The sequence below is a fragment of the Lethenteron reissneri genome, unplaced genomic scaffold (genome assembly GCF_015708825.2).
Source record: "Lethenteron reissneri isolate LAM-NWPU_2019-01 unplaced genomic scaffold, ASM1570882v1 scaffold_1507, whole genome shotgun sequence".
NCBI lineage: Eukaryota > Metazoa > Chordata > Hyperoartia > Petromyzontiformes > Petromyzontidae > Lethenteron > Lethenteron reissneri.
The window spans coordinates 39,130-66,338 of NW_026891231.1; the positions used below are offsets into that span (position 1 = coordinate 39,130).

Here is a 27,209-nt window from a genome sequence, read left to right on the forward strand (position 1 = left end):
TGATCCGCTCCCAGGTGTCTCGGAACTGACAGCTGCCGACCACCGGCGGCCGGATCTTGAGCGGCCGGAGCCACCGGACACTCGCCAACGTCCCGTCCCATACGACGGACCGGCCAGACGGACTCGCGCTAGGTCGCGCTACTTTGTGTGACCTGCCACGTGAGGAGTCGAGGCAGCCGGAGCGCCTCGGCACTGCGTTTAGTCACAGAGACACTTGGCGCGTTCGTTTTCCGGTGTTCGCTTTTATTGTGTTCGTTTTCCGGTGTTCGCTTTTATTGTGTTGTTCGTCGGGCTGTATATTGCTTCATATTTAAGTGTTGTGTTGTGTTGTTGTTGTTGCGTTACGGGGCACACTGAGAGGTGGAGTTTCTTTGTTACTGCATTGACGTTAGGTTGTGTTGTTGGTTAACAGCCGGGCCGGCTGCAAGCTATGTGGGAGGGGGTGATGTAGAGGTGATACGCGCTGGGATTACAGATCGTATGCCAGCGCGTAATGATTGGCTGTGTAGGTGGTGACGTGCGCTGACGGTGGAGGATCAGGGGTCAGCGCGGGGTCGTGGGTTACGGGGTACTGATTGGCTGTGGACCGGTGACGTGCTGAGAGGGAGTGATCGGGTGGCAGCGCGGTGTGATTGGTGGAGGAGTGTTAACACGCGCTGGGGAAAACGGATCGTAGAGAGAGTGCGTCGTGATTGGTTCATTAAGGAGCGATGCTCACGTTGAAGTACGCATCAGCTCCGCCTCTCGTGAGCAGGGGCTATAAAAGGGGATGCACACAGGCGTGAGGGCAGTGTGTAACCAGCGAAGAATGAAGACGGGGATGAAGACCTAGGGCCCTGCGGTACCTAGTCCCGCTGTCCTAACGGGACCGGGACTCTGTGTAACCCAGAGGCGAGTGTAGTGTGTGTAGCCATAGGCATAAGGTCTACACGAGCCGAATGCAGTGTGTGTAGCCAGGGACATAGGGTCTACACGAGTCGAGTGTATTGTGTAGCCAGGGACATAGGGTCTACACGAGTCGAGTGTATTGTGTAGCCAGAGGCGTAGGGTCTACACAAGTGAAGGGTATCGTGTGTAGCCAGAGGCCTAGAGTTTACACGAGAGTAGTGGAGTGTGAAGTCGGAAGAAAGGAGACTACACGTTGTATTTTGACACGTAAAGATTTAATAAAAAGTGTGTTCCCGTCAAGAAGTTCCTGCCGTCAATTCCCATACTTCAAATAGAAGCATAGATGTGTTGACCACGCAGCTGCGCACTTGAACAATGTGGGGGGGGGGAGCGTGGGATTACTACATCTATTATGGATGATGTTGGTCCCGAAATCCTACGTGTTAAACTCGTATGTATGTGTTTAATATTTTGGATACATTTTTTAAAAATGATAATTGCATTGAATTTGGAGAGATGACCAGCGCCTCGCACCCGTCCAGAGACCTCGTGGGCCTCTATGGTGGCTACGCGCCTTCCCTCCAGGACATTGCTCACATCCACCGCAGCGTTACCGTCCGGCACCGACGATGAGGTAGCGGATTCTTTTTTCCGAACTTTACTCGTGGCTGGGGAATACCAAACAACAGGGGCTCGTGGAAAAAAAATACTGTTTGTATGTACATGGATCTGTACTTCTGTGTATGTCCAGTCGTGTGTTTATTTACACTCGTTGATGTGGATATGTACATGCGTGAACGTGCGTGTATAGGTATGTACAATAATTTGTTCGCACATTTGTTTGTGTAGTAGAACGCAATCCCTTTGTACGTCAGACAAAGAATTTAGGGGCAACGTGGTAGGAATGCGCCACCACAACAGAAAACTACAGGAATGAGACTCCCCGCTTGTGGTGCTAAATGAATGAAAACAGCGCCACTGAGCAGACAGAGCCCCGCCCCTACAGCTCGTGAGTGTGACGTAGTGAGCGTGACCAGCGGACTGCCACGATGCTGCCAGGTAAGGGTAAACTTGTGTGATGGAGATGCTTCACCTGAAACTCGCCTCCACACGTGTTCGCTATGAACAGTGTAGCAATAAGGGACGATCAGTCATCTTTAACATATCAGGTCTTTATTGTTCTGCAAGTATATTAACGTTAAAACTCGTAGAAACACATGCACACTCGTGTGTGAATGTACAACGCTGTATATACAGTCGTGTTTGGATGCACACTCGTGTGTGTATGTCTACTCGTCTGTGTTTTTTATTTAGAAATATGGTAGCAATAACGTACGATCAGTCATGTTTAAAAACAGGTCCTCATTAATCTGCAAAAAAACTCACGTTAATACTCGTATCGAAATCTTTATTAATACGCATGCTATTTCCCAATAGAAATTCAACAGTTAAAACAGATTCTTAAAATCAAAAACGTAAACGTCGATTTCCCCTTTGACGTCCTTTTCCACTGAAGCCATTCGTCCAGAAGTCCAAGCCATCAAACACAGGAACAGCGAACGTGCAATCCACGCACACTCTGAAACTTATTATTTGAAGTTAATTAATTTATTACACAATCATGAAAATTAAAGAACATGTTTAAAATAGTGAGCAAAGTTGTGGTCACAGACTTTCTCCAACTCCAGCTCAACAAGACCACTTAACCACTGGAGTAAAATCCGGAATTGAACCACCTCACAACCACTGCACATCACACCACATCAACAAGTAATCCGATAGGACTACAAAGCACCACCTTAACGTGACGAAGTCTAGAATAAACCTCAACACTCAAGACGCGGAATTCAACACAAACACCACGACACAATTAATAACAGTATTTTCTGGTGACTGTGAAGATTTTAATTCCGTGAAAATGCCTTCCCACACACAGAGCAATTGAATGGCTTTTCGCCCGTGTGTGTGTTATGGTGAGTGTGAAGATTTTGTTTAATTGAGAATGCCTTCCCACAAAGAGAGCACTTGAATGGCTTCTCACCTGTGTGTGTTTTCTGGTGAGTGTGAAGAGTTGATTTCCGTGCAAATACCTTCCCGCACACAGAGCAATTGAACGGCTTCTCGCCCGTGTGTGTTTTCTGGTGATTGCGAAGAGTTGATGAATCTGCAAATGCCTTCCCACACACAGAGCAATTGAACGGCTTCTCGCCCGTGTGTGTTTTCTGGTGACGGTTACGATTTGATGAATCTGCAAATGCCTTCCCACACACACAACAATTGAACGGCTTTTCGCCCGTGTGTGTGTTCTGGTGAGTGTGAAGATTTTGTTTCAGTGAAAATGTCTTCCCACACACGGAGCAATTGAATGGCTTCTCACCAGTGTGTGCGTGCCGCTGTGGAGAGTTTTTCTGCTCCATGTGACTGATTATTCAGAGCAGAGTAACAGTCGCGGGTGTTGTTGAGAGTTAAAGGCACCCTCTAAGCTGCGTGGATGTCTGGCTCAAATCGCCAAAAAGCAACGCTCACTAACGTCTAACCGCGACACAGTAAGTCGGACTACACACGCGATTACCAGTTTATCCACAAATAAAGACACTTAATTGTGGATGCACGGCGTATCGATGTCCCTGTAACCCGTCTGAAGAGATTGCCACGAACTCTCCCGAAGCGAAGTCGCCAACCAGTCGCCAAGCAATTGTGCTCTCCAGGCTGGGTCTCGTGGAAGAAGGGTGATCTGCAGAGCGAGGAGTCGAGCGTCTATACTGCAGCTACATACTATTAACACTTTTTCCTTTCATTTTCTTTATTAATGCTACCCCAATCCCCTCCCTGTGATGCTGCTAATCCTGCATTATGCACGGGAAAAGTAGCACTAATCACATACCTGCATTTCCCATATCCCCTCCCTTGGATGCTGCTAATCCTGCATAATGCACGGACATAAGTAGTACTAATCACATACCTGCATTTCCCATAAATATGCTAATTTCCTCAGATTGTTTTTTCCGAACTTTACTCGTGGCTGGGTAATACCAAACAACAGGGGGCTCTTCTTCTGAGAAAAAAAAAACGAATCAAGGGGGCGTGGGAGCGTGGCGTAAGGTGTGGAAAGCTCTCAGCCCCAGGCTACCGTGGACACACCTCCCAATCAACGGGAGGCGAGGAGTGGTGGTTGCTCATGCATCCACCGAAGATGGATATCAGTCGAGGGATGAAAGCAAGGCAAATGAGTTAGATTCATTCTATGACCTACATAATAATCCCATGATACTCGTATGTATGGATGTCATATGTATATATGCGAACCTAGGGACGGATATGCGAACTGGGGGTGAGGGATTAGAATTGCACTATAATTATTAGAATCGCATTGTGGCCGCATTAGAATTTGCTGAATGTGCAATCTCAATGAATTTGAATAGCTTTTTACAGTATTTATTAACTATAAACTCTCCACAGCGCCACGCACACACGGGCGAGAAGCCATTCAATTGCTCGGTGTGTGGGAAGGCATTTTCACGGAAATCAAATCTTCACAGTCACCAGAAAACACACTCGAGCGAGAATCCATTCAAGTGCTCTCTTTGTGGGAAGGAATTTGTATGGAAGTCAGCTCTTCACAGGCACCAGAAAACACACTCGGATGAAAAGCCATTAAATTGCTCTACGAGAGAGAGGACATGTTCACAGTCATCACCCCGAAACAAGCATCAGAAGATCCGCAATGATAGGGAAGTGAAATCAAATAGTGAAATTCAAAGTGCTGAAATGAGTCCTGAAAAAAATGCATCTTTCGAACCTCGGCAGGTGGATCCTGAGAGATTGCTGAATGTAGCGAATGCAATGAGTCCTGACGACAATTCCTCTTTAGACCCCATGCAGTTGGATCCTGAGAGACGGCGAGATGTAGTGGATATAATCAGCGCTGACGATAATTCCACTATCGACCCCATGAAGTTGAATCCGGAGAGATGGCTGGATGTAGTGGAGTGGCTGAAGACTCAAACGTATTGAGTACATCTGTTAACTGTTGCCCTGTGTATATTCGTGTCTCTTAGATATATTTTTTCAGTGATTTCCAGTACTCCGAGCTAGAGTGATGTTGTGAATGCTCTATAATGTGTTCAGATGAAAGCCTTCCTTTTAAGTTCCAGAAGTGTTCACTTATTTCAGGATGGCAACAATGTTATACTTCTATAGATGCGTTGCTTCGTCTGGTGGTTGTATCATCGGGACTAGTAAATGTGTGGTGTTTATGGTAGAACGTGCCATGTCATCTTCTCACAGCTAATTGCGTGTTAAAGTTTATTCCAGACTTCGTCACGTTAAGGTGGTGCTTTGTAGTCCTATCGGACTACTTGTTGATGTGTTGTGAAGAGCAGTGGTTGTGTGGTGGTTCAATTTCAAATTTTACTCTCGTGGTTAAGTGGTTTTGTTGATCTAAAGTTGGAGAAATACTGTGATCACAACTTTGCTCAATATTTTAAACATGTTCTTAATTTTCGATTTAAAGCTTTCGTGACTGCAGGGATTCATCTTCTTGGTTCTTTCAGGTAAAGTGACGTAGAATGGAAATAATAAAATAATAATATTTTATTATGTTTTATTTATTTTATTTTTTCCATTCTACATGACTTTACTGAAAGAACCAAGAAGATGCTCTTAAAAACGTTTTATCATTGTGTAATAAACAAAATAACTTAAAGTAATAGGTTTCAGAGTGTGCGTGGATTGCACGTTCGTTGTTCTTGTGTTTGATGGCTTGGACTTCTGGACGAATGGCTTCAGTCAAAAAAGACGTCAATGGGGAAATCGACGTTCACGTGTTCGATTTTAAGAATATGTTTTAACTGTTGAATTCCTATTGGGAAATAATTTGCCCAGTTCCTTCCTGTTTGAGCAAGCGTATTAATAAAGATTTCGATACGAGTATTAACGTGATTTTTCTTGCAGATTAATAAAGACCTGAATTGTTTTTAAAGATGACTGATCGTACGTTATTTCAACCATATCCTTCCTTAGAAAAACACGGACGAGTAGACATACACACACAAGTGTGCTTATAAACACGACTGTCTATACAGCGTTGTGCATTCACACACGAGTGTGCATGTGTTTCTACGCGTTTTAACGTTAATTTACTTGCAGAACAATAAAGACCTGACATGTTAAAGATGACTAATCGTCCCTTATTGCTACAATGTTCATAGCGAACACGTGTGGAGGCGAGTTTCAGGTGAAGCATCTCCATCACACAAGTTGACCCTCACCTGGCAGCATCGTGGCTGTCCGCTGAGCACACTCACTACGTCACACTCATGACGTCACACGCACGAGCTGTAGGGGCGGGGCTCTGTCTGCTCAGTGGCGCTGTTTTCATTAATTTAGCACCACGAGCGGGGAGTCTCATTCCTGTAGTTCCCTGTTGTAGTGGCGCATTCCTACCACGTTGCCCCTCAATTATTTGTACGACACAATATAAACATAATTTGTTTGTTCCAATACATAATCATACACGAGTACACATCCACTCCCATGTACACACACCCACACACGAGTGGACATACACAGCGCGGTAGAAACATACACGAATGTGCATACACACTGCTTCATACATACACACACGAGTGTACATACACAGCAGTGTAAGTACAAAGGGATTGCGTTCGACTACACGAACAAATGGCAGAATTTTTAATATAAAACACTCGTTTTCTAGAAACACCCCGCTCAACACGATTGTCCTTAAATATATTTATAAAACAAAATCAGTACAGTATAAACTTGCACATCTTATTCCAAATCAAGCTCGAGATCACCAATTTTGATACTTCAGACTGTATGTCACTTTAAGTCTTAAAGTCACTTTATTGTCAAGTGTGTTACATGCATGACATACAACACAGATGAAATTACAGTCCTCTCTCTTGGTCCCACGGTGCAACCAAGCAATTAAAAAATTAATCACAATTAACAGACATAAATAAACAATAAACAATCGGCGATCAACACAAGATAAATAATCAAAAATGTAATAGACTTAAAATAAACAACAGTCAAGAATTTTTAAAATGTAAAATATTATTTAAATAAAGTATTTAAAGAAATAAGATATTTAAACCAGTGTGGTAGTGCGATGTAGTGCAATGTGCAGTCCAGAGATCAGGATGTACGAGTGAATGTGTGTGTGGGGGATAGGGTCAGGGGGCAAAGGGGGGTGGATGGGCAGAGGGGGGGAGTGATGGTAGAGCAGGGAGGGAGTTGAGTCTCCTGACAGCCTGGTGAAAGAAACTGTCTTTGAGCCTGCTGGTCCTGGCTGGAAGACTCCGCAGTCTCCTCCCTGACGGCAGCAGGCTGAAGAGGCTGTGAGATGGGTGGGTGGGATCACCTGCAATCTTGATTGCTTTGCTGGTGATGCGGGTATTATAAATGTCCAGAAGAGGGGGGAGAGAGACTCCAATGATCCTCTCAGCTGCTCTCACTATGCGCTGTAGAGTCTTGCGGCAGGACACTGTGCAGGTGCCGTACCACACGGTGATGCAGCTCGTCAAGATGCTCTCAACGGTGCCTCTGTAGAAGGTGTGCATGATGGGGGGCGGGGCTCCTGCTCTTCTCAGTTTGCGGAGAAAATACAGGCGCTGTTGGGCTTTTTTGGCCAGTGATGCAGTGTTGTGGCTCCACGACAGGTCTTCAGAGATGTGCACACCCAGGAACTTGGTGCATCTCACCCTCTCCACTGCAGCACCGTTGATGGTTAGCGGAGTATGCTGGGTGTGCACTCTCCTGAAGTGGTGATGGTGATGGTGGTGATTGTGATGATGGTGATGGTGGTGATGGTGATGGTGGTGGTGATGGTGGTGGTGGTGGAGGTGATGGTGGTGGTGGTGGTGATGGTGGTGGTGGTGATGGTGGTGGTGGTGATGATGTTGTTGTTGTTGATGTTGTTGTTGATGTTGTTGTTGTTGATGTTGTTGTTGATGTTGTTGATGTTGTTGTTGTTGATGTTGTTGTTGATGTTGTTGATGATGTTGTTGTTGCAGCGGTATCAGCTACGAGAAGCCGCTGTCACCTGTGCAGGTGGCAGCGCTCAGGGCGGAGAGAATCGCAAAGGAGACGAAGGTGGGGGGGGGGTGGGGGGTGAGGGGTGGGGTGGGGGAGGGGAGGGTGGGGGGTGAGTAAGTGGGTGGGGGGGAGGGTGGGGGTGGGGGTGGTTGAGTGGGTGGGTGAGTGGGTGAGTGGGTGGGTGAGTGGGTGGGGGGGTGGGTGAGTGGGTGGGGGGTGGGTGAGTGGGTGGGGGGTGGGTGAGTGGGTGGGGGGGTGGGGTGGGGGGTGGGTTAGTGGGTGGGGGGTGGGTGAGTGGGTGGGGGGTGGGTGAGTGGGTGGGGTGGGGGGTGGGTGAGTGGATCAGTGAGTGAGTTAGTGGGTGAGTTAGTGGGTGAGTTAGTGGGTGAGTGAGTGGGTGAGTTAGTGGTGGGTGAGGTGAGTGGGTGAGTTAGTGGTGGGTGGGTGAGTGAGTCAGTGAGTGAGTTAGTGGGTGAGGTGAGTGGGAGGTGTGTGTGGGTGAGTTACCGCATTCACCACACTCTCTCTCACTACTTGTGGTGAACATGCAAACACACACGGCTCTGATAATAACAATCACAATGTAACAATAGAGAATGCATTGTCTTTAATAACAATGTAACACTAGAGAATGCATTGTCTTTAATAACAGTGTGACTATAACAATAGGATTCTCAGAGAGAGAGAGAGTGGTGTGTGTACACATTCTTAGACCATCACCCCCTCCCTCCCCCACCCCCTCCCTCCCCCACCCCCTCCCTCCCCCACCCCCTCCCTCCCCCACCCCCCTCCCTCCCCTACCCCCTCTCTCCTCTCCCTCCCCCCACCTCCCTCCCCCACCCCCTCCCTCCCCCACCCCCTCCCTCCCCCACTTCCACCCCCTCCCTCCCCCACCCCCTCCCTCCCCCACCCCTCCCTCCCTCCCCCACCAACCTCCCTCCCCCACCCACCCCTCTCTCCCCCACCCCCCTCCCTCCACTCCCTCCCTTCCCTCCACACCCCTCCCTCCCCCACTCCCCTCCACTCCCCTCTCCTCCCTCCCCTCTCCTCCCTCCCCCTCCTCCCCCCCCTCCCTCCCCCAGGCTCTGGCTGAGCAGCAGCAGCAGCAGCTGGCGGCAGCGGTGGCGGCGGTGTCAGCTGTAGCTGGAACTCACCACCCACTCACCCTGGTGAGTCTAGCAGGGGGTGAGGGCATGTGGGGAGATGCATTGTGGGTGTGTGTCTGTGGGTCTCTGTGGGTCTCTGTGGGTGTCTGTGGGTCTGGGTGTCTGTGGGTGTCTGTGGGTTTCTGTGGGTCTATATGGGTCTCTATGGGTTTATGTGTGTGTCTGTGGGTGTCTGTGGGTCTTTATGGGTCTCTATGGGTCTGTGTGTGTCTGTGTGTGTCTGTGGGTGTCTGTGTGTGTCTGTGTGTTTGTCTGTGTGTGTCTGTGTATGTTTGTGTGTGTCTGTGGGTGTCTGTGGGTGTCTGTGTGTGTCTGTGGGTGTCTGTGTGTGTGTGTGTGTCTGTGTGTGTGTTTGTGTGTGTGTCTGTGTGTGTGTCTGTGTGTGTGTGTCTGTGGGTCTCTGTGGTGTGTCTGTGTGTCTGTGGTGTCTGTGTGTCTGTGTCTGTGTGTCTGTGGGTGTCTGTGTGTGTCTGTGGGTGTCTGTGTGTGTCTGTGTGTTTGTCTGTGTGTGTCTGTGTGTGTCTGTGTATGTCTGTGTGTGTCTGTGGGTGTCTGTGTGTGTCTGTGGGTGTCTGTGTGTGTGTGTCTGTGTGTGTGTGTCTGTGTGTGTGTCTGTGTGTGTGTGTGTCTGTGTGTGTGTCTGTGTGTGTGTGTCTGTGTGTCTGTGTGTGTGTGTGTCTGTGGGTCTCTGTGGGTGTGTCTGTGTGTGTCTGTGGGTATCTGTGTGTCTGTGTGTGTGTCTGTGGGTGTCTGTGTGTGTCTGTGTGTGTGTGTGTCTGTGTGTGTGTGTGTCTGTGTGTCTGTGTGTGTGTGTGTGTCTGTGTGTGTGTCTGTGTGTATGTGTCTGTGTGTATGTGTCTCTGTGTGTACGTGTGTGTGTGTCTGTGTGTGTCTGTGTGTGTGTGTCAGTGTGTGTGTGTGTGTGTCAGTGTGTGTACGTGTGTGTACGTGTGTGTCTGTGTGTGTGTGTGTCAGTGTGTGTCTGTGTGTCTGTGTGTGTCTGTGTGTACGTGTGTGTACGTGTGTGTGTCTGTATGTGTGTCAGTGTGTGTACGTGTGTGTCTGTGTGTGTGTGTGTACGTGTGTGTGTGTGTCTGTGTGTGTGTGTCTGTGTGTGTGTCAGTGTGTGTGTGTGTTTACCTGTGTGTGTACGTGTGTGTACGTGTGTGTGTACCTGTATGTGTGTGTGTCAGTGTCTGTGTGTACGTGTGTGTGTCTGTGTGTCTGTCTGTGTGTCAGTGTGTCTGTGTGTGTGTACTTGTGTGTCTGTGTGTGTGTACTTGTGTGTGTGTACCTGTGTGTCTGTGTGTGTGTACCTGTGTGTCTGTGTGTACGTGTGTGTACCTGTGTGTCTGTGTGTACGTGTGTGTACCTGTGCGTGTGTGTGTGTCTGTGTGTACGTGTGTAAGTGTGTGTCTGTGTGTGTACGTGTCTGTGTGTGTGGACGTGTGTGTTTGTGTACGTGTGTGTGTGTGTGTCTGTGTGTCTGTGTGTGTGTGTCTTGTGGGAGCGGTGGTGTAGCGGTTAGCGCGCTGCGCTATGAACCTGGCGACCCGGGTTCGATTCCCGCTCACGGCTAACACCAGTGACGATTATCTGAACCGGTCCTGGGCCTCCCCTAGGTCGACTCAGCCTTAAATGAGTACCTGGTGCGGTGTGTAAACATCGCCACTAGGGAGACAAAGGCGGTCGGGCGTGGTGCTGGCCACCCACCCCCTCGTGTACCGTTCCGGCCTTCATAGGTGCTCGCTAACAGCACTTGCCCCTACAGTCTGAAGGCTATACGGGGGATCTTTGTTGTGTGTCTGTGTGTGTGTGTCTGTGTGTGTGTACGTGTCTGTGTGTGTACGTGTCTGTGTGTGTACGTGTCTGTGTGTACGTGTCTGTGTGTACGTGTGTGTGTACCTGTGTGTGTGTCTGTGTCTGTGTTTGTGTCTGTGTGTGTGTCTGTGCCCTGGTGGTCCCCCTCTTTAAGAAGGGGGACCGCACAGACAGTAACAACTACAGGGGCATCTCACTCCTCAGTGTGCCGGAAAAGGTCCTGGCAAGGATTATTCAACATCGCCTTGCTAGGCACGCTGAGGAGAGGCTTGCAGAGCCCCAATGCGGTTTCAGGAAAGGGCGGTCCTGTACAGATGCCATATTTTCTGTCTGTCTGCTACAGCAGAGGTGTAGGGAATTCCAACAAGACCTACATCTCTGATTTATTGACCTGGTCAAGGCCTATGACACCATCAGTAGGCCTGGGCTCTGGGTTGTTCTTCGTGCTTTCGGAGTCCCTGACCCTCTGCTCACGATCATTAAGGACCTTCATGATGGTGAGCAGGCCCAGGTAAAACTACATGGCCGGGAGTCAGAGCCATTCCCTGTACACCTTGGGGTGCCACATGGATGTCCTCTGGCCCCCACATTATTTAACATTTATTTTGACCACGTGGTTCGTGAAGCCTTCAGCAGCTGTACCGGGGGAATTTCCATCTGGTACAGATATAATGGGAGGCTGATCGATGCCCGGGTGCGATCAAGGGATAGCTCCCTATTGGTCAACCACGTTATGTATGCCGATGATTTGGTAATAGCTGCTCATTCAGAAGAGGAGTTAGAGACGCTGCTGCTGAGACTGGAGCGTGCCACTAAGAGGTGGGGCCTTACCATCAGCCCCACCAAAACTAAGCACCTGCCTGGGTATTTTGTACCATCAGACACTCCACCCACACAACTCCCAATCGGTGATGGGGCAGTTGTGGAGAAAGTGTAGAGTTACCCATACCTGGGCAGTGTGCTTATGACCGGCTCCAGTTTAACAGCAGAGGTCTCACTCCGAATCAGTCGAGTGGCAATATCTTTTCATCAGTTTCGTAACGCTGTGTGGAAGCTACCTGGTCTGTCGCTCCGCACGAAGCTTCAGTTCTTCTCGGCCACGGTCATTCCCTCCCTTCTCTACGCTTGCGAAACGTGGACCCCCCTAATGGAGCATCTTTGTCAGTTAGAAACATTTAGGCTGGCATGCCTAGGATCCATCCTGGGTTTAACCAGGCTGGATTGTGTGAGGAGCTCACAAATCCTTGGGCAAAGTCCCATCGGTGAGCTCCTCCGGCAGGTAAGGCTGCATTGGCTTGGTCATGTAGCCCGCATGCCCAGCCACCGCATGCCGAAACAGCTTTTGTTCAGCCGGATCGAGGGGACTAAATGGGCGCGACATGGGCTAGAGAAGAGATGGAGTGATGTGGTACAGGAGGACGTGGAGCTGAGTGGACTTGCCGATGACTGGTACCAGCGGTGTCAAGATCGGCCTCTGTGGAGGAGGCTCGTGAAGGACGCTACTGGGCAGTTTGAGGTAGTCGCCCTCCAACAACAACGGAGGGCGGAGGAGCGACGCTCATAACAACGAGCGGAGCGCCGGGTGGCTAAAGCACAGCAAGTTGGCACAGTAGGGGGCACAGGTGGTGCATCAGCCAGTCATCTCGGTCATCTCAGTCAGTCGACCCGTGGCACCTGGGTCTGCCCCGTGACCTCCTGCCAGCGGGCGTTCGACACTTCACGTGATCTCAAGGTGCACATGGCCTGGCACAAGCATCGTGGTGATGTGACCGCAACTTAATGGCGGATGGCGGTTGTTGTTGTATAGTGTTGCCAGGTGAGTAGCAGTGTAGTGTATAGTGTTGCCAGGTATGTGGTAGTGTAGTGTATAGTGTAGTGTGTAGTGTATAGTGTAGTGTATTTGTTTACAGCTATGAGAGTGGTTCCGTCAGCTTCCCAACCGCTATGTATATAGATGTTGTGTATAGTTTATAGTGTAGTGTATAGTGTAGTGTAATGTGTTCACAGCAATGTATATAGATGTGTGTGTGTTCACAGCTATCTATATAGATGTGTGTGTATAGTGTAGTGTATAGTGTAGTGTGTTCACAGCAATGTATATAGATGTGTGTGTGTGTGTGACGTAGGTCCGCGGAGGGCAAACAGGCGGCCCACACGACGCTGGAGGCTTCCCGGGTGAAGGTGGCGGTGGCCCGGGGCAGTCGCCGAGCGTCGCTGGCGCCCCCGGGTTACCACTCGCTGGCGGGGGCCTCCTCTGACGGGAACGGCACCGGGTGAGTTTCGCGAGGAACGCTCACACCGCTCCTCATACATTACGGCGTTGACTATTATTATTCATAATCAAGGTTTTTGGGTTTAGATCGCATTATCCACTATACACTACACACTATACACTACACTATACACTACACTATACACTACACTACACACTATACACTACACTATACACTACACTACACACTATAAACTACACACTACACACAACACTACACACAACACTACACTATACACTACACACTACACTATACACTGCACTATACACTACACACTATACACTACACACTATACACTACACACTATACACTACACATTACACTATACACTACACTATACACTACACTATACACTACGCACTATACACTACACACTATACACTACACACTATACACTACACACTACACTACACACTATACACTACACTACACACTATACACTACACACTATACACTACACACTATACACTACACACTACACTATACACTACACTATACACTACACTATACATTGCACTATACATTGCACTATACACTATACACGCAATACAGCCCATACACATCCTCTACCATGGAGAGTGTATATTTATTGTTGTTAATGAAAACACTCCTCTTGAAATTCGACTCGTTTCCAGGGCGGCAGATCCCGGCGAGCCGGACCCCCCACGGCAGTTCCCGCAGCAGCAGCAGCGACGATGTCGCCGCGGGAATTGCGTCAGCTCCGTGACGAGTCGCGGGGACTTCAGACGGAGCTGAGGGCGACGCCGAGGCCCCGCCAGGAGCCCCCCGAGCAGAGCGCCGGCGGCGGCACCGGGCGCACGGCTTGGGTTTAGCGCGAGCGAGTGTCACCGTCGCGGCGACCGTCTGTGCTCTTTGTGAAGATTCGAGCGGCGGAGCGCGGGCACCCCGCTCACGCGGCGCACGCGACGGTGTGGGGGGCACGTCGGCACCCAGCCTCGTAGCTCGGGGGATTCGGCTCTGCTGGGTTTGTAACCCCCAGAGTACTGAGAGCAGAGGTCGCAAACGGGGTTTGATTCCTTACCCGATACCCGTACCCGGCCGGTTATCGGGTAGGGTACGGGTACCCGATTGCGACCTCTGAGATGAAGCCACGTTGCAGGCGCGGGTGGGTTGATTCTAGGAACTTGAATTGTGAGAAGAGACAAGACGTTGGGAAATGAGTGACAAACGGTGACTCACCAGTGACTCACGGCCTAACCGTACCCGGCCGCACCAGGGTCGCAAACGGCTACCCGTACCCGGCCGGGTACGGGTAGCCGGGTATCGGGTAGGGTACGGCAATCGGGTACCCGGTTTCGACCTCTGATTGAGAGTTCAATCTCCTTAAAACGCGTTTTTTGTGGCATCGTGGCTTTCGTATTGGGCCAACGTATAAATGCACGAATCGGGGGAGATTTTGATTTAAAGAAACCCACATTTTTTTGTTTCTTTAGCTAACTTCTTAATTTGCGTGAGTTTCTGTTTTCATTTTTTCGTTAAATTTCCTCACTCCATCGGTGGATCGGAGGGCCTGAGTTTAGCGGGCGCACGTCGTTATTATACCATAACAGCCGGCTCCCATTTATATTGACAAAACAAACGGCATTTAAGATTTTGGCTATGCGGTTTGTGAACAGCTGTGGCCAAATCTGAACATCAGGTGACACGGTGTTGTATATATTGTTTTTCTGAAAAGTATAAAATAAAATTGGGAAATCATGTTTAGATATCTCGCGGATAAGAAGAGTCACGCAGTATTCTCATCCTCTTATTGGCGAGGTTATCTGTCATTTTGCTCCTTTTAGCTGGAAGGTAAAGATTCGCAGATGGCCCCACAGATAATAAGATCAGCTCTATTGGTGTTCCCCCGTGTCACAGCGGATCACAGCAGTTCTGCATGAATTTTGCGCAGTGTTTGAAAGCTATCATTCAACCATTATGCACCAGATATACACAAAAAAACTGCGTTTAAACGATCTCCCTTGTACAGATAAAAAAACATACGCCCACAACATCCCATTACCACACATCAACGCACATGCAGTCGGTTCTCATCAGGCGCACGCCAAGACTGGGAGGCAGCAAGTTTTAATCTCTCACACAACCAACACTATTCAACGTTCCCAGGTGAACCAAGCACATTGTGAGCGACTGCGCTCATCGTGGGCTAACCACGTAAGGTGGTGGCCGCCGGCCCTAACCACCTCGCCGCTTGAGCGGAACCCCTTCGCTACGGCGGGACGGGAACAGGCGACGCGTACGGAGGCTGAAAAGCGAAGATGGAAGTGGACGACTTCTTTCCCGCGGTTGAAGAACCACGGGGGGACTCCGCACCCCCCCCCTCCCCCCCCGTCAGTCACACTCTGGGTCCACATCACGTGGCCATCCCCTTCTGGGCCACGTGCTCCGTCACATCTGGAATGTGCCCTCTAGTGAGCCCTTGTGTATAGTACACCCACTGTCGCCATAGAACAGCCCATTTATACTACAGGTGCAGTGCCATGAGAGGGGCTACTGTGCCAGCCCAAGAGGGGAGGGGCTGCTGGGGGCTCTGGGACCCTAGACAGATAAGCCCCTTGGCGGCAGGCGCTAGGATACCAGGCACCCCAGACGCTTAAGCCCCTTGGTGCCACCAACGGGGGGGCTGTGTGCTCTGTGGGATACCTGGGGGCGCACACAGCCCCACCCCTCGTTGGGCACGAGGCATAAAAGGGCAGCTCCCTGGCCGATCAGGGCCAGTCGCAGCACAAGACCCGCCAGCCAGCCAGCTTAGGACCCTGGACCCCCTTGTCCCGCTTGTCCTTGTAAGGGCGAGTTCCGAGGAAGCCAGAGTCCAGACCCGCACCTTGGCTGGGTCGGGTCAATTAGCCTCCCCTAGGGTAATTGTTCCCATAGCCACCGGTCGAACGACATCAACATCTTTAACAACAAAATCAACATCCTCAACAACATCATCAAAATCAATAACAACATCATAAACATCAACGACAAAATCAACAACAGCACCATCGACATCTTCATCAACATCAACAAGCGAAGTTAAGAAGAGCATATTCTTTGGGGTCTGTCGGCAACATCACGTGTGTAGGTTCAAAGCAAATAACAAAAACCAGCGACGTTTCGATCGCAACACTGATGACGACCGCTTGTGTTGCCATCGAAACGTCGTAGTTTTTTGTTAATTTCTTGAACCTACCCACGCCACCTGACCGACAGACCCATAAGTCCCTGCAAGCCACGAAAGCTTCAAGTCAAGATTCAAGAGGAGAACGCCAGCGTCCGCCGAGCGGACTGCTACTACCGCCACTACCCCTACTACTGCTTCTGCTACTGCTGCTTCTGCTACTACAGCTGCGACTGGCGCCACTGCTGCCACAGCTGCCACTGCTGGCACAGCTGCCACTGGTGCCACAGCGAGTGCACGTGCTGCTGCTGCTGCTGCCGGCGCCGCTGCTGCTGCTCGTGGCATCTCGGTGACAGGAAGTGCTCCCTGTCCCAGCCGCCACACTTCTTGTAGCTGGCGCGGAGGTCGTGATGAGCCCAGAGGACGGTGAGCAAAGCCCTCGCTGCAAAGAGGTCCTGGCTGCACGCCGTCCTGACACAGCACCAACACACGCATAAAGACAAAGATCCCCCGTGTAGCCTGTAACAGACTGTAGGGGCGAGTGCTGTTAGCGAGCACCTGTGAAGGCCGGAACGGCACACGAGGGGGTGGGAGGCTGAGTCGACCTAGACACACACAGATACACACAGACACAAAGAAAGACAAAGATCTTTGTGTGCGTGGTGAGTGTGGGTGGTGAGTGTGGGTGGTGAGAGTGGCGAGCGTGGTGAGTGTGGATAGTGAGGGTGGGTGGTGAGTGTGGATGGTGAGAGTGGCGAGCGTGGTGAGTGTGGGTGGTGAGAGTAGCGAGCGTGGTGAGTGTGGGTGGTGAGTGTGCCTGGTGAGTGGTGGTGAGTGTGGATAGTGAGGGTGGGTGGTGAGGGTGGGTGGTGAGTGTGAGTGGTGAGCTTGGAGTGTGTGGATAGTGAGGGTGGGTGGTGAGCGTGGTGAGTGTGGGTGGTGAGTGAGCGTGGGTGGTGAGTGTGCGTGGTGAGCGTGGGTGGTGAGTGTGGGTGGTGAGAGTGGTGAGTGTGGATAGTGAGGGTGGGTGGTGAGGGTGGGTGGTGAGGGTGGGTGGTGAGTGTGGGTGGTGAGAGTAGCGAGCGTGGTGAGTGTGGGTGGTGAGTGTGCCTGGTGAGTGGTGGTGAGTGTGGATAGTGAGGGTGGGTGGTGAGTGTGAGTGGTGAGCTTGGAGTGTGTGGATAGTGAGGGTGGGTGGTGAGCGTGGTGAGTGTGGGTGGTGAGTGTGCGTGGTGAGTGTGCGTGGTGAGCGTGGGTGGTGAGTGTGCGTGGTGAGCGTGGGTGGTGAGTGTGGGTGGTGAGTGTGCGTGGTGAGCGTGGGTGGTGAGTGTGGGTGGTGAGTGTGGGTGGTGAGCGTGGGTGGTTGAGCGTGGTTGGTGAGTGTGCGTGGTGAGTGTGGGTGGTGAGCGTGGTGAGTGTGGGTGGTGAGCGTGCGTGGTGAGTGTGGGTGGTGAGCGTGCGTGGTGAGTGTGGGTGGTGAGCGTGCGTGGTGAGTGTGGGTGGTGAGCGTGGTGAGTGTGGCTGGTGAGTGTGGCTGGTGAGCGTGCGTGGTGAGTGTGGCTGGTGAGTGTGGGTGGTGAGCGTGATTGGTGAGTGTGCGTGGTGAGTGTGGGTGGTGAGTGTGGGTGGTGAGCGTGGTTGGTGAGTGTGCTTGGTGAGTGTGGGTGGTGAGCGTGGTGAGTGTGGGTGGTGAGCGTGCGTGGTGAGCGTGGCTGGTGAGTGTGGGTGGTGAGCGTGGTTGGTGAGTGTGCGTGGTGAGTGTGGGTGGTGAGCGTGCGTGGTGAGTGTGGGTGGTGAGTGTGCGTGGTGAGCGTGGGTGGTGAGTGTGGGTGGTGAGTGTGGGTGGTGAGCGTGGGTGGTTGAGCGTGGTTGGTGAGTGTGCGTGGTGTGGGTGGTGAGCGTGGTGAGTGTGGGTGGTGAGCGTGCGTGGTGAGTGTGGGTGGTGAGCGTGGTGAGTGTGGCTGGTGAGTGTGGCTGGTGAGCGTGCGTGGTGAGTGTGGCTGGTGAGTGTGGGTGGTGAGCGTGGTTGGTGAGTGTGCGTGGTGAGTGTGGGTGGTGAGCGTGGTGAGTGTGGGTGGTGAGCGTGCGTGGTGAGCGTGGCTGGTGAGTGTGGGTGGTGAGCGTGGTTGGTGAGTGTGGGTGGTGAGCGTGCGTGGTGAGTGTGGGTGGTGAGCGTGGTGAGTGTGGCTGGTGAGTGTGGGTGGTTGAGCGTGGTTGGTGAGTGTGCGTTGGTGAGTGTGGGTGGTGAGCGTGGTGAGTGTGGCTGGTGAGTGTGGCTGGTAAGCGTGCGTGGTGAGTGTGGCTGGTGAGTGTGGGTGGTGAGCGTGGGTGGTGAGCGTGGGTGGTGAGTGTGCGTGGTGAGTGTGGGTGGTGAGTGTGCGTGGTGAGCGTGGGTGGTGAGTGTGCGTGGTTGAGCGTGGATCGTACCCCGACCCCCGCACCGCTCACCGGCTGGTGCGGATGGCCACGATGCGCCTGATGCCACCGCCGCGATGCAGCCGCTGAGCGTTGGCGACGCTGCCGGAAACCAGCGCCGTCAGCGCCCAGAGCACTGCCGACAGCCCCTCCTCGCCCAGCCGCGAGGCCTCGCCACCATCGCCACCATCGCCACCATCGCCACCGCCGCCACCGCTGCCTGCCTCGGCAGCGTCAGGCAGCATCGCGGTGAGGATCCTCACGCCATTGTGCAGCCCTGGGGAGCGCGCAGAGACGGTGGTGAGCGGACTCCATCGCCACTTCATCGCCACCTCCATCGCCACTTCATCACCACTATCACCACCACGATCACCACCATCACCACTATCACCATCACCACTATCACCATCACCACCATCACCACCACCATCACCACCACCACCACCTCCCTCCCTCCCACCCCCCCGCATCTCACCGATGAGGCGCTGGTTGTTGGGGTCATTGCGAGCGAGGACCCGCAGAGCGTGCACCGAGGTGTACGCCAGCAGACGGCGCTCGTCGTCGTCACTACTCCTGCTCCTCCCGCTCCGCAGCTGCTCCAGGAGGCAGGGCAGCCCCCCGTTGTGAGCCACGGCCGTGCGGGACAACGCCGACCACTGCTCACGACGGCGCACGGCAACGTAACACCACCACCACGCAGACAGTCAAACAGTGGGCGTTGCTAGGGAGCGTTGCTAGGGAGCGTTGCTAGGGAGCATTGCAATAGAGCGTTGATAGAGAGCGTTGCTATAGAGCGGTGCTAGCGAGCGTTGCTAGCGAGCGTTGCTAGGGAGCGTTGCTATAGAGCGGTGCTGGGGAGCGTTGATAGAGAGCATTGCTAGGGAGCGTTGCTAGAGAGCGTTGCTATAGAGCGGTGCTGGGGAGCGTTGCTAGGGAGCGTTGCTAGCGAGCGTTGCTAGAGAGCGTTGCTATAGAGCGGTGCTAGCGAGCGTTGCTATAGAGCGTTGCTAGCGAGCGTTGCTAGGGAACGTTGCTATAGAGCGGTGCTGGGGAGCGTTGCTAGGGAGCGTTGCTAGGGAGCGTCACCTGGGTGTCTCCGCTGGCCAGCGTGTAGATGGAGCGTGTTGCCGCTTGCAGCACGAGCACGTTGTGCGACTGCTGCAGCAGCGACACGTAGCAGCTGACTGTGTCGGCCTGGAACAGCAGCTCCCAGCCTGCAGGCGTAGGCCTCGTTACGGCGCGGAGCAAGGCGGACAGAAACACGGTGTGTCTACACACACACACGGTGTGTCTACACACACACGGTGTGTCTACACACACACGGTGTGTCTACACACACACACGGTGTGTCTACACACACACACGGTGTGTCTACACACACACGGTGTGTCTACACACATACACGGTGTGTCTACACACACACACGGTGTCTACACACACACACGGTGTGTCTACACACACACGGTGTGTCTACACACACACACGGTGTGTCTACACACACACACGGGTGTCTACACACACACACGGTGTGTCTGTCTACACACACGGTGTGTGTGTAGACACACACACACGGTGTGTGTGTAGACACACACACACGGTGTGTCTACACACACACGGTGTGTCTACACACACACGGTGTGTCTACACACACACACGGTGTGTCTACACACACACACACGGTGTGTCTACACACACACACGGTGTGTCTACACACACACACGGTGTGTCTACACACACACACGGGGTGTCTACACACACACGGTGTGTCTACACACACACGGTGTGTCTACACACACACACGGTGTCTACACACACACACGGTGTCTACACACACACACGGTGTGTCTACACACACACACGGGTGTCTACACACACACACGGTGTGTCTACACACACACACGGTGTGTCTACACACACACGGTGTGTCTACACACACACGGTGTGTCTACACACACACACGGTGTCTACACACACACACGGTGTGTCTACACACACACACGGTGTGTCTACACACACACACACTGTGTCTACACACACACACGGTGTGTCTACACACACACACGGTGTGTCTACACACACACACGGTGTGTCTACACACACACACGGTGTGTCTACACACACACATGGTGTGTCTACACACACACACGGTGTGTCTACACACACACACGGTGTGTCTACACACACGGTGTGTCTACACACACGGTGTGTCCACACACACGGTGTGTCCACACACACGGTGTGTCCACACACACGGTGTGTCTACACACACACACGGTGTGTCTACACACACACACGGTGTGTCTACACACACACACGGTGTGTCTACACACACACACGGTGTCTCTACACACACACACGGTGTCTACACATACACACGCACATCGTACACTACACTATCACACACTGCACTATACACTACATTATACACTACACTACACTATACACTACACTATCACACACTGCACTATACACTACACTATCACACACTACACTATACACTACACTGTACACTACACTATACACTACACTATACATACACTACACTATACACTACACTATACACTATACCATACACTACACTGTACACTACACTATACACACAGGGAAGGGGGGGAGGGAGGGGTAGTGAGGGGGGGAGGAATGAGGGGGGGAGTGAGGGGGATGGAGTGAGGGGGATGGGAGTGAGGGGAGGGAGTGAGGGGGGTGGAGTGAGGGGGATGGAGTGAGGGGGATGGAGTGAGGGGGATGGAGTGAGGGGGATGGAGTGAGGGGGGTGGAGTGAGGGGGATGGAGTGAGGGGGGAGGGAGTGAGGGGAGGGAGTGAGAGGGAGCGAGTGAGGGGGGAGGGAGTGAGGGGAGGGAGTGAGGGGGTCACAGTGTCCACCTGTCTTCAGGGTGGAGCTGTGGCTGGCAGCTCCCCCCCAGCTGCCCCCCCCCAGCCTTGAGTCTCCGCAGTGCGGCACGTTGTGCAGCATGTGGACGCTCAGCTGGTGCAGGACACAGACTGCATCCTCCACCGCCTGCGGATACGGAGGCAGACGCAACCAAAGCTCCCCCGCGTAGCCGTGACGGGTCGTAGGGGCGAGTGTTGTTAGTTGCGCAAGAGGGGGTGGCACCACGTCCGACCGCCTTTGTCTCCCCAGTGGTGATGTTTACACACCGCACCAGGTACTCATTTGAGGCTGAGTCGACCTAGGGGAGGCCCGGGACCGGTTCAGATAATCGTCACTGGTGTTGGCCGTGAGCAGGAATCGAACCCGGGTCGCCGGATTCATAGCGCAGCGCGCTAACCGCTACACTACCGCTCTCCAGGCAGACACACACACGCACATACACGCACGCACATACATACACACACATACATACACACGCACACGCACATACACGCACGCACATACACGAACATACACACACACACATACACACACACATATATACATACATACACACATACACACACACACACATACCCACACATGCACATACACACACACACATACACACACGCACACATACATACACACACACGCATACATACATACACACGCACACACACACATGCACATACATACACACACACATACACACACGCAGATACATACACACACACGCACGCATACATACACGCACACACACACGCAGACACACGCACATACATACACACACGCACGCATACATACATGCACACACACACGCAGGTATACACACACACGCAGATACACACACACGCATATCACCATCATCATCACCATCATCACCATCATCATCACCAGTACAGCTATTGAAGGCTTCACAAACTACGCGGCCGAAATAGATGTTAAATAATGCGGGAGCCAGAGGACATCCCTGTCCACACCCCGGCCACGTAGTTTTACCCGGGCCCGCTCACCATCATGAAGGTCCTTAATGATCGTGAGCAAAGGGTCAGGGACTCCGAAAGCACGAAGAACAACCCAGAGCCCAGGCCTACTGATGATATCATAGGCCTTGACCAGGTCAATAAAGCAGAGATGTAGGTCTTGTTGGAATTTCCTACACCTCTGCTGTAGCAGACGGACAGAAAATATGGCATCTGTGCAGGACCGTCCTTTCCTGAAACTGCATTGGGGCTCCGCAAGCCTCTCCTCAGCGTGCCTAGCAAGGCGATGTTGAATAATCCTTGCCAGGACCTTTCCCGGCACACTGAGGAGTGAGATGCCCCTGTAGTTGTTAGTCTGTGCAGGGTCGCCCTTCTTCAAGAGGGGGACTACCAGGGCATCCTTCCAATCCTGCGGAACCGTCCAGTAGTCCAGACTGTTGTTATGATGTCATATAGGGCAGTCTGTGCACAAACGCCACCCTCCCTCAGCATTTCTCTTGAGAGATCATCTCTGCCCGGTGCCTTTCCTGGTCTCAGGCTCTGGATCGCTTTGAGTACTTCCTTAGATGGCAGCTCAGCCAGCCACTTACAGGGGGTGACTTCCTCTTCAAACAATGAGGCACCGCAGCCTCAGCAGGGCTATCCTCTCTTTGTCCCACAATGTTTTGCAGGCTGGGGGAGTTCCCCTCCCCCAAGACCTCACAGAAATGCTCAGCAAATCTGCAAACCTGTTCCTAGGGGTCGGAGATTGGATCACCGTTCTTTCCCTTAATGATGGTAATAGGTGTGGTGCTGCAGGTCACTTTTTTGATGGAATTAAACAGCGATTTGTGATCGCGGGCCATTGAGGCAGACTCCATCTCTTCAGGAACCTGACGCCACCAACCATCCTTGCAGCGCCTCACGGCTCTCCGAACCTCCGAGCGAAGGCTGCGGTAAACCGCCTCATTCTCTGATGTGGGATACTGAAGCCGATGAGAGTGGGCCTGTCGCCTTTTTTCAGCCAGCCTAAACACCTCCTCTGTCAGCCAGGGTCTCTGGGGAGGTCTGGACCGTGTACCCAAAGCAGCCATTGCAGCTGCATGAGCCACAGTCCTAAACCTCGCCCATTTACCCTCGACATGAGGAGTGGGGGACAATGCCAACCCCAGCCGCAAGCGATGATGAAATTCTCGCTTGCAACTTTCATCAGCTGAGACCAGGCCACCTTAGGTTGGAATGGGGTCCTGGGTGTACACCCACCACCGGAGTGGAAGAATGGCAGGCGCATCTTGCAGATGACAAGTCGATGGTCAGAGGGCAGATCAGCTCCACGGTAGATCCTGGTGTCAAGGACATGGGCCCGCATCCGCTGATCCGTCACTATGTAGTCCAGCAGATGTTCTTGCTTGTGTAGTGACTGCGATTGTCACTGTGTGGTGCCGGGCTTACGAAGCCACGGCGGATGATGTGTTGGCATTACGTGCAGCCCGCTCACTGGGCGTAGTACCGCCAGCCCTAGCGGGGCCTGGGTGAGCGCTGGTCAGCGTGGAGGCACCACGTACGGCGTGCGGTGCGGGCTCCCGGCGAGGGAGCGAGAGGGAGCGTCAGCCAGCCAGGGTTACGTTGGGGCACGATGCGCCGGTTGACCTGCCGACACGTCACCGGATGATATTGGAGGGGGCCACCGGTGGACGGGGGGCCGCTGGGCGGTCACATGGTCTACAAGAGCCCTCGGGAGCCTTCGGGAAAGAGCCGGAGAGATCTAGAAGGTGGGCGGGGCGAGGGGTTGTAGATCTGAAGTTTTCGCGACTGCGATGATTCATACTCTTTGGTGTTTTCGGTAAAGTCACGTAGGTGAAAAATAAAATAAAATTAAAACTAAATTAAATCACGACGTTTCGGACGCCACGCAAGTGTCTGTCAACGGGCGGGAAAGCGTGGCCTGCTGCTGATGCAGACCAAAGAGTGAGGGGCTCGGGGTTCTTCGTGTTGCTGGCGATGAAGATCCGCATCGGGTTGAAGAAGCCTCTAGTCACGCGGTCAACACCCAAGTGTAGCTTGTGTTGTGTCGCTGAAGAGTGTTGCTCCCAAGACAACGTCTGCGACCGAGTTGGACTCGACACACTTGGACCCGCCGCCGGGTTCATAGAGCAGCGTAGCGCTAACCGCTACACCACCGCTACCCATCGCGCTGTGGGGGTCACCTTGGTCTCGATGTTGCGTCCTCTCAGTGCCGAGCGGACGAAGCGCAGCACGCAGTCCACCAGCCCCTCGCCCTTCCACGTGCTCAGCCGTCCGTCCGGATCTGCCGAGCTCAACTCCCTGCAATGTCACCGCCGTGACGTGAACCCCCGACGTTCCCCGTCGCGTCCACCGCGTGACGTCGCGTCAACCGCGGCGTTCCCCGTCGCGTCCACCACGAAATCACCGCCCCTTACCGTAGGCACGTCAAGGCGTTGCAGAACGCCGCGGAAGGCGAGGCGGACGAGCCGGGTGGGGAGGTTGAGGCGGGCGAGTCTCCAAAGTTGCTCCTCCAGCCGCTCTCTGGCACCAGCACGTGCTCCACCAGCGCCGGGAGGCAAAGCTCCACCAGCGCAGCCCTCAGAGACTCGTGGCGCAACAGGTTCCACAGCGTGCCTGGGGTAGGGGTGGCGAGGGTGGGTGGTGAGCGTGGGTGGTGAGTGTGGGTGGTGAATGTGGGTGGTGAGTGTGGGTGGTGAGTGTGGATGGTGAGCGTGGGTGGTGAGCGTGGGTGGTGAGTGTGGGTGGTGAGTGTGGGTGGCGAGGGTGGGTGGTGAACGTGGATGGTGAGCGTGGGTGGTGAGCGTGGGTGGTGAGCGTGGGTGGTGAGCGTGGGTGGTGAGTGTGGGTGGTGGTGAGTGTGGGTGGTGAGTGTGGGTGGTGAGTGTGGGTGGCGAGGGTGGGTGGTGAGCGTGGGTGGTGAGTGTGGGTGGCGAGGGTGGGTGGCGAGTGTGGGTGGTGAGCGTGGGTGGTGAGCGTGGGTGGTGAGCGTGGGTGGTGAGTGTGGGTGGCGAGGGTGGGTGGTGAGCGTGGGTGGTGAGCGTGGATGGTGAGTGTGGGTGGTGAGTGTGGGTGGTGAGCGTGGGTGGTGAGCGTGGATGGTGAGTGTGGGTGGTGAGTGTGGATGGTGAGCGTGGGTGGTGAGCGTGGGTGGTGAGCGTGGGTGGTGAGCGTGGGTGGTGAGCGTGGGTGGTGAGCGTGGGTGGTGAGCGTGGGTGGTGAGCGTGGGTGGTGAGCGTGGGTGGTGAGTGTGGGTGGTGAGCGTGGGTGGTGAGCGTGGGTGGTGAGCGTGGGTGGTGAGTGTGGGTGGTGAGTGTGGGTGGTGTGGATGGTGAGTGTGGGTGGTGAGTGTGGGTGGTGAGTGTGGGTGGTGAGTGTGGGTGGTGGTGAGTGTGGGTAGTGAGTGTGGGTGGTGGTGAGTGTGGATGGTGAGTGTGGGTGGTGGTGAGTGTGGGTGGTGAGTGTGGGTGGTGAGTGTGGGTGGTGGTGAGTGTGGGTGGTGAGTGTGGGTGGGTTGCTACTGGTGATCTTCTCCAGGGCTTGAGGGTTGTGAGTGCGTCCCAGCAGGCTGGCTAAGGCCGCGAGGCTTCCATTGTTGCTAAATGCCAATGCACCAGCATGGCTGGAGCTGAGGACTTGCAACATCTCGCATGCAGACGCAAGCACCTGTAGGGGCACGGGGAGGTGAGGAGATGCACAAACAACCGCCATTCGCCAGACCATGTGCACCTTGAGGCCACGTGAAGTGTCAAACGCCCACTGGCAGGAGGTCAAGGGGCAAACCCAGGTGCCACGGGTCAACTGAGATGACCGAGATGACTGGCTGATGCACCACCTGTGCCCCCTACTGTGCCAACTTGCTGTGCTTTAGCCACCCGGCGCTCCGCTCGTTGTTGTGAGCGTCGCTCCTCCGCCCTCCGTTGTTGTTGGAGGGCGACTGCCTCACAGACAAAAATCCCCCGTGTAGCCTTAACAGACTGTAGGGGCAAGTGTTGTTAGCGAGTAGCACCTGTAAAGGCCGGCACGGCACACGAGGGGGTCGGTGGCCAACACCACGCCCTTTGTCGCCCTAGCAGCGATGTTTACACATTTGAGGCTGAGTCGACCTACACACACACAGACACATATCCTTGTCCCCCCGTGCGCCCCGCCCGTGGTCTTACATGGTCGTCCTCCTCACACTCAACGAGCAGCGTGAATATTGAGCGCAGCTTCCCAGCCGCCCACACCACCGCCACCGCCAACTTGTCAGGTTGCTGGCAATCACCGCCACCAACGGCAACACCACAACCACCACCGCCACCACCGCCACCACCGCCAACAACACCATCACCACCACCACCGCCACCACCGCCAACACCACCGCCACCACCGCCACCACCGCCACCGCCAACACCACAACCACCACCGCCAACACCACCGCCACCACCGCCACCACCGCCACCGCCAACACCGCCACCACCACCGCCAATACCACCAACACCGCCACCTCCCCCACCCTCCCCCACCGAGAAGCCTCCTCTCTCTCTCTCTGCCGCCCCCCTCCGGCGGTGTTGGCAGCGGCGGTGGTGGCGGTGCTGGTGGTGAAGAAGCAGCCT

At 53.5% G+C, this 27,209-nt stretch overlaps 1 protein-coding gene and 1 long non-coding RNA gene across 2 annotated transcripts; one reads left to right on the forward strand and one right to left on the reverse strand.

Moving 5' to 3' along the window:
- Window positions 1-7,852: 7,852 nt before the first annotated feature.
- Window positions 7,853-14,919, forward strand: LOC133362509 (uncharacterized). The gene is made up of 4 exons (XR_009757504.1): window positions 7,853-8,007; window positions 9,033-9,119; window positions 13,064-13,210; window positions 13,846-14,919. It is a non-coding gene; the product is annotated as an uncharacterized LOC133362509 (long non-coding RNA).
- A 1,059-nt stretch (window positions 14,920-15,978) lies between these two features.
- LOC133362511 (catenin delta-2-like) lies at window positions 15,979-26,924 on the reverse strand. The gene is made up of 9 exons (XM_061581460.1): window positions 26,775-26,924; window positions 26,133-26,277; window positions 25,029-25,227; window positions 24,795-24,912; window positions 21,634-21,769; window positions 19,836-19,963; window positions 19,225-19,405; window positions 18,783-19,026; window positions 15,979-16,805 (listed from the first exon to the last, which is right to left on the reverse strand). The coding sequence occupies exons 2-9, from the start codon at window positions 26,254-26,256 to the stop codon at window positions 16,556-16,558; spliced, it is 1,380 nt and encodes a 459-aa protein (XP_061437444.1). The 5' UTR covers window positions 26,257-26,277; window positions 26,775-26,924; the 3' UTR covers window positions 15,979-16,555.
- Window positions 26,925-27,209: the final 285 nt, after the last annotated feature.

Coding starts and splice junctions, on each gene's coding strand:
- LOC133362511 (XM_061581460.1), bottom strand. CDS start 26,256: ATGTTGCAAGTCCTCAGCTCCAGCCATGCTGGTGCATTGGCATTTAGC. Junction 21,770..24,794: donor GACGCAACATCGAGACCAAG/GTGACCCCCACA, acceptor CCGTATCCGCAG/GCGGTGGAGGATGCAGTCTG. Junction 19,027..19,224: donor CAACAACCAGCGCCTCATCG/GTGAGATGCGGG, acceptor CGCGCTCCCCAG/GGCTGCACAATGGCGTGAGG.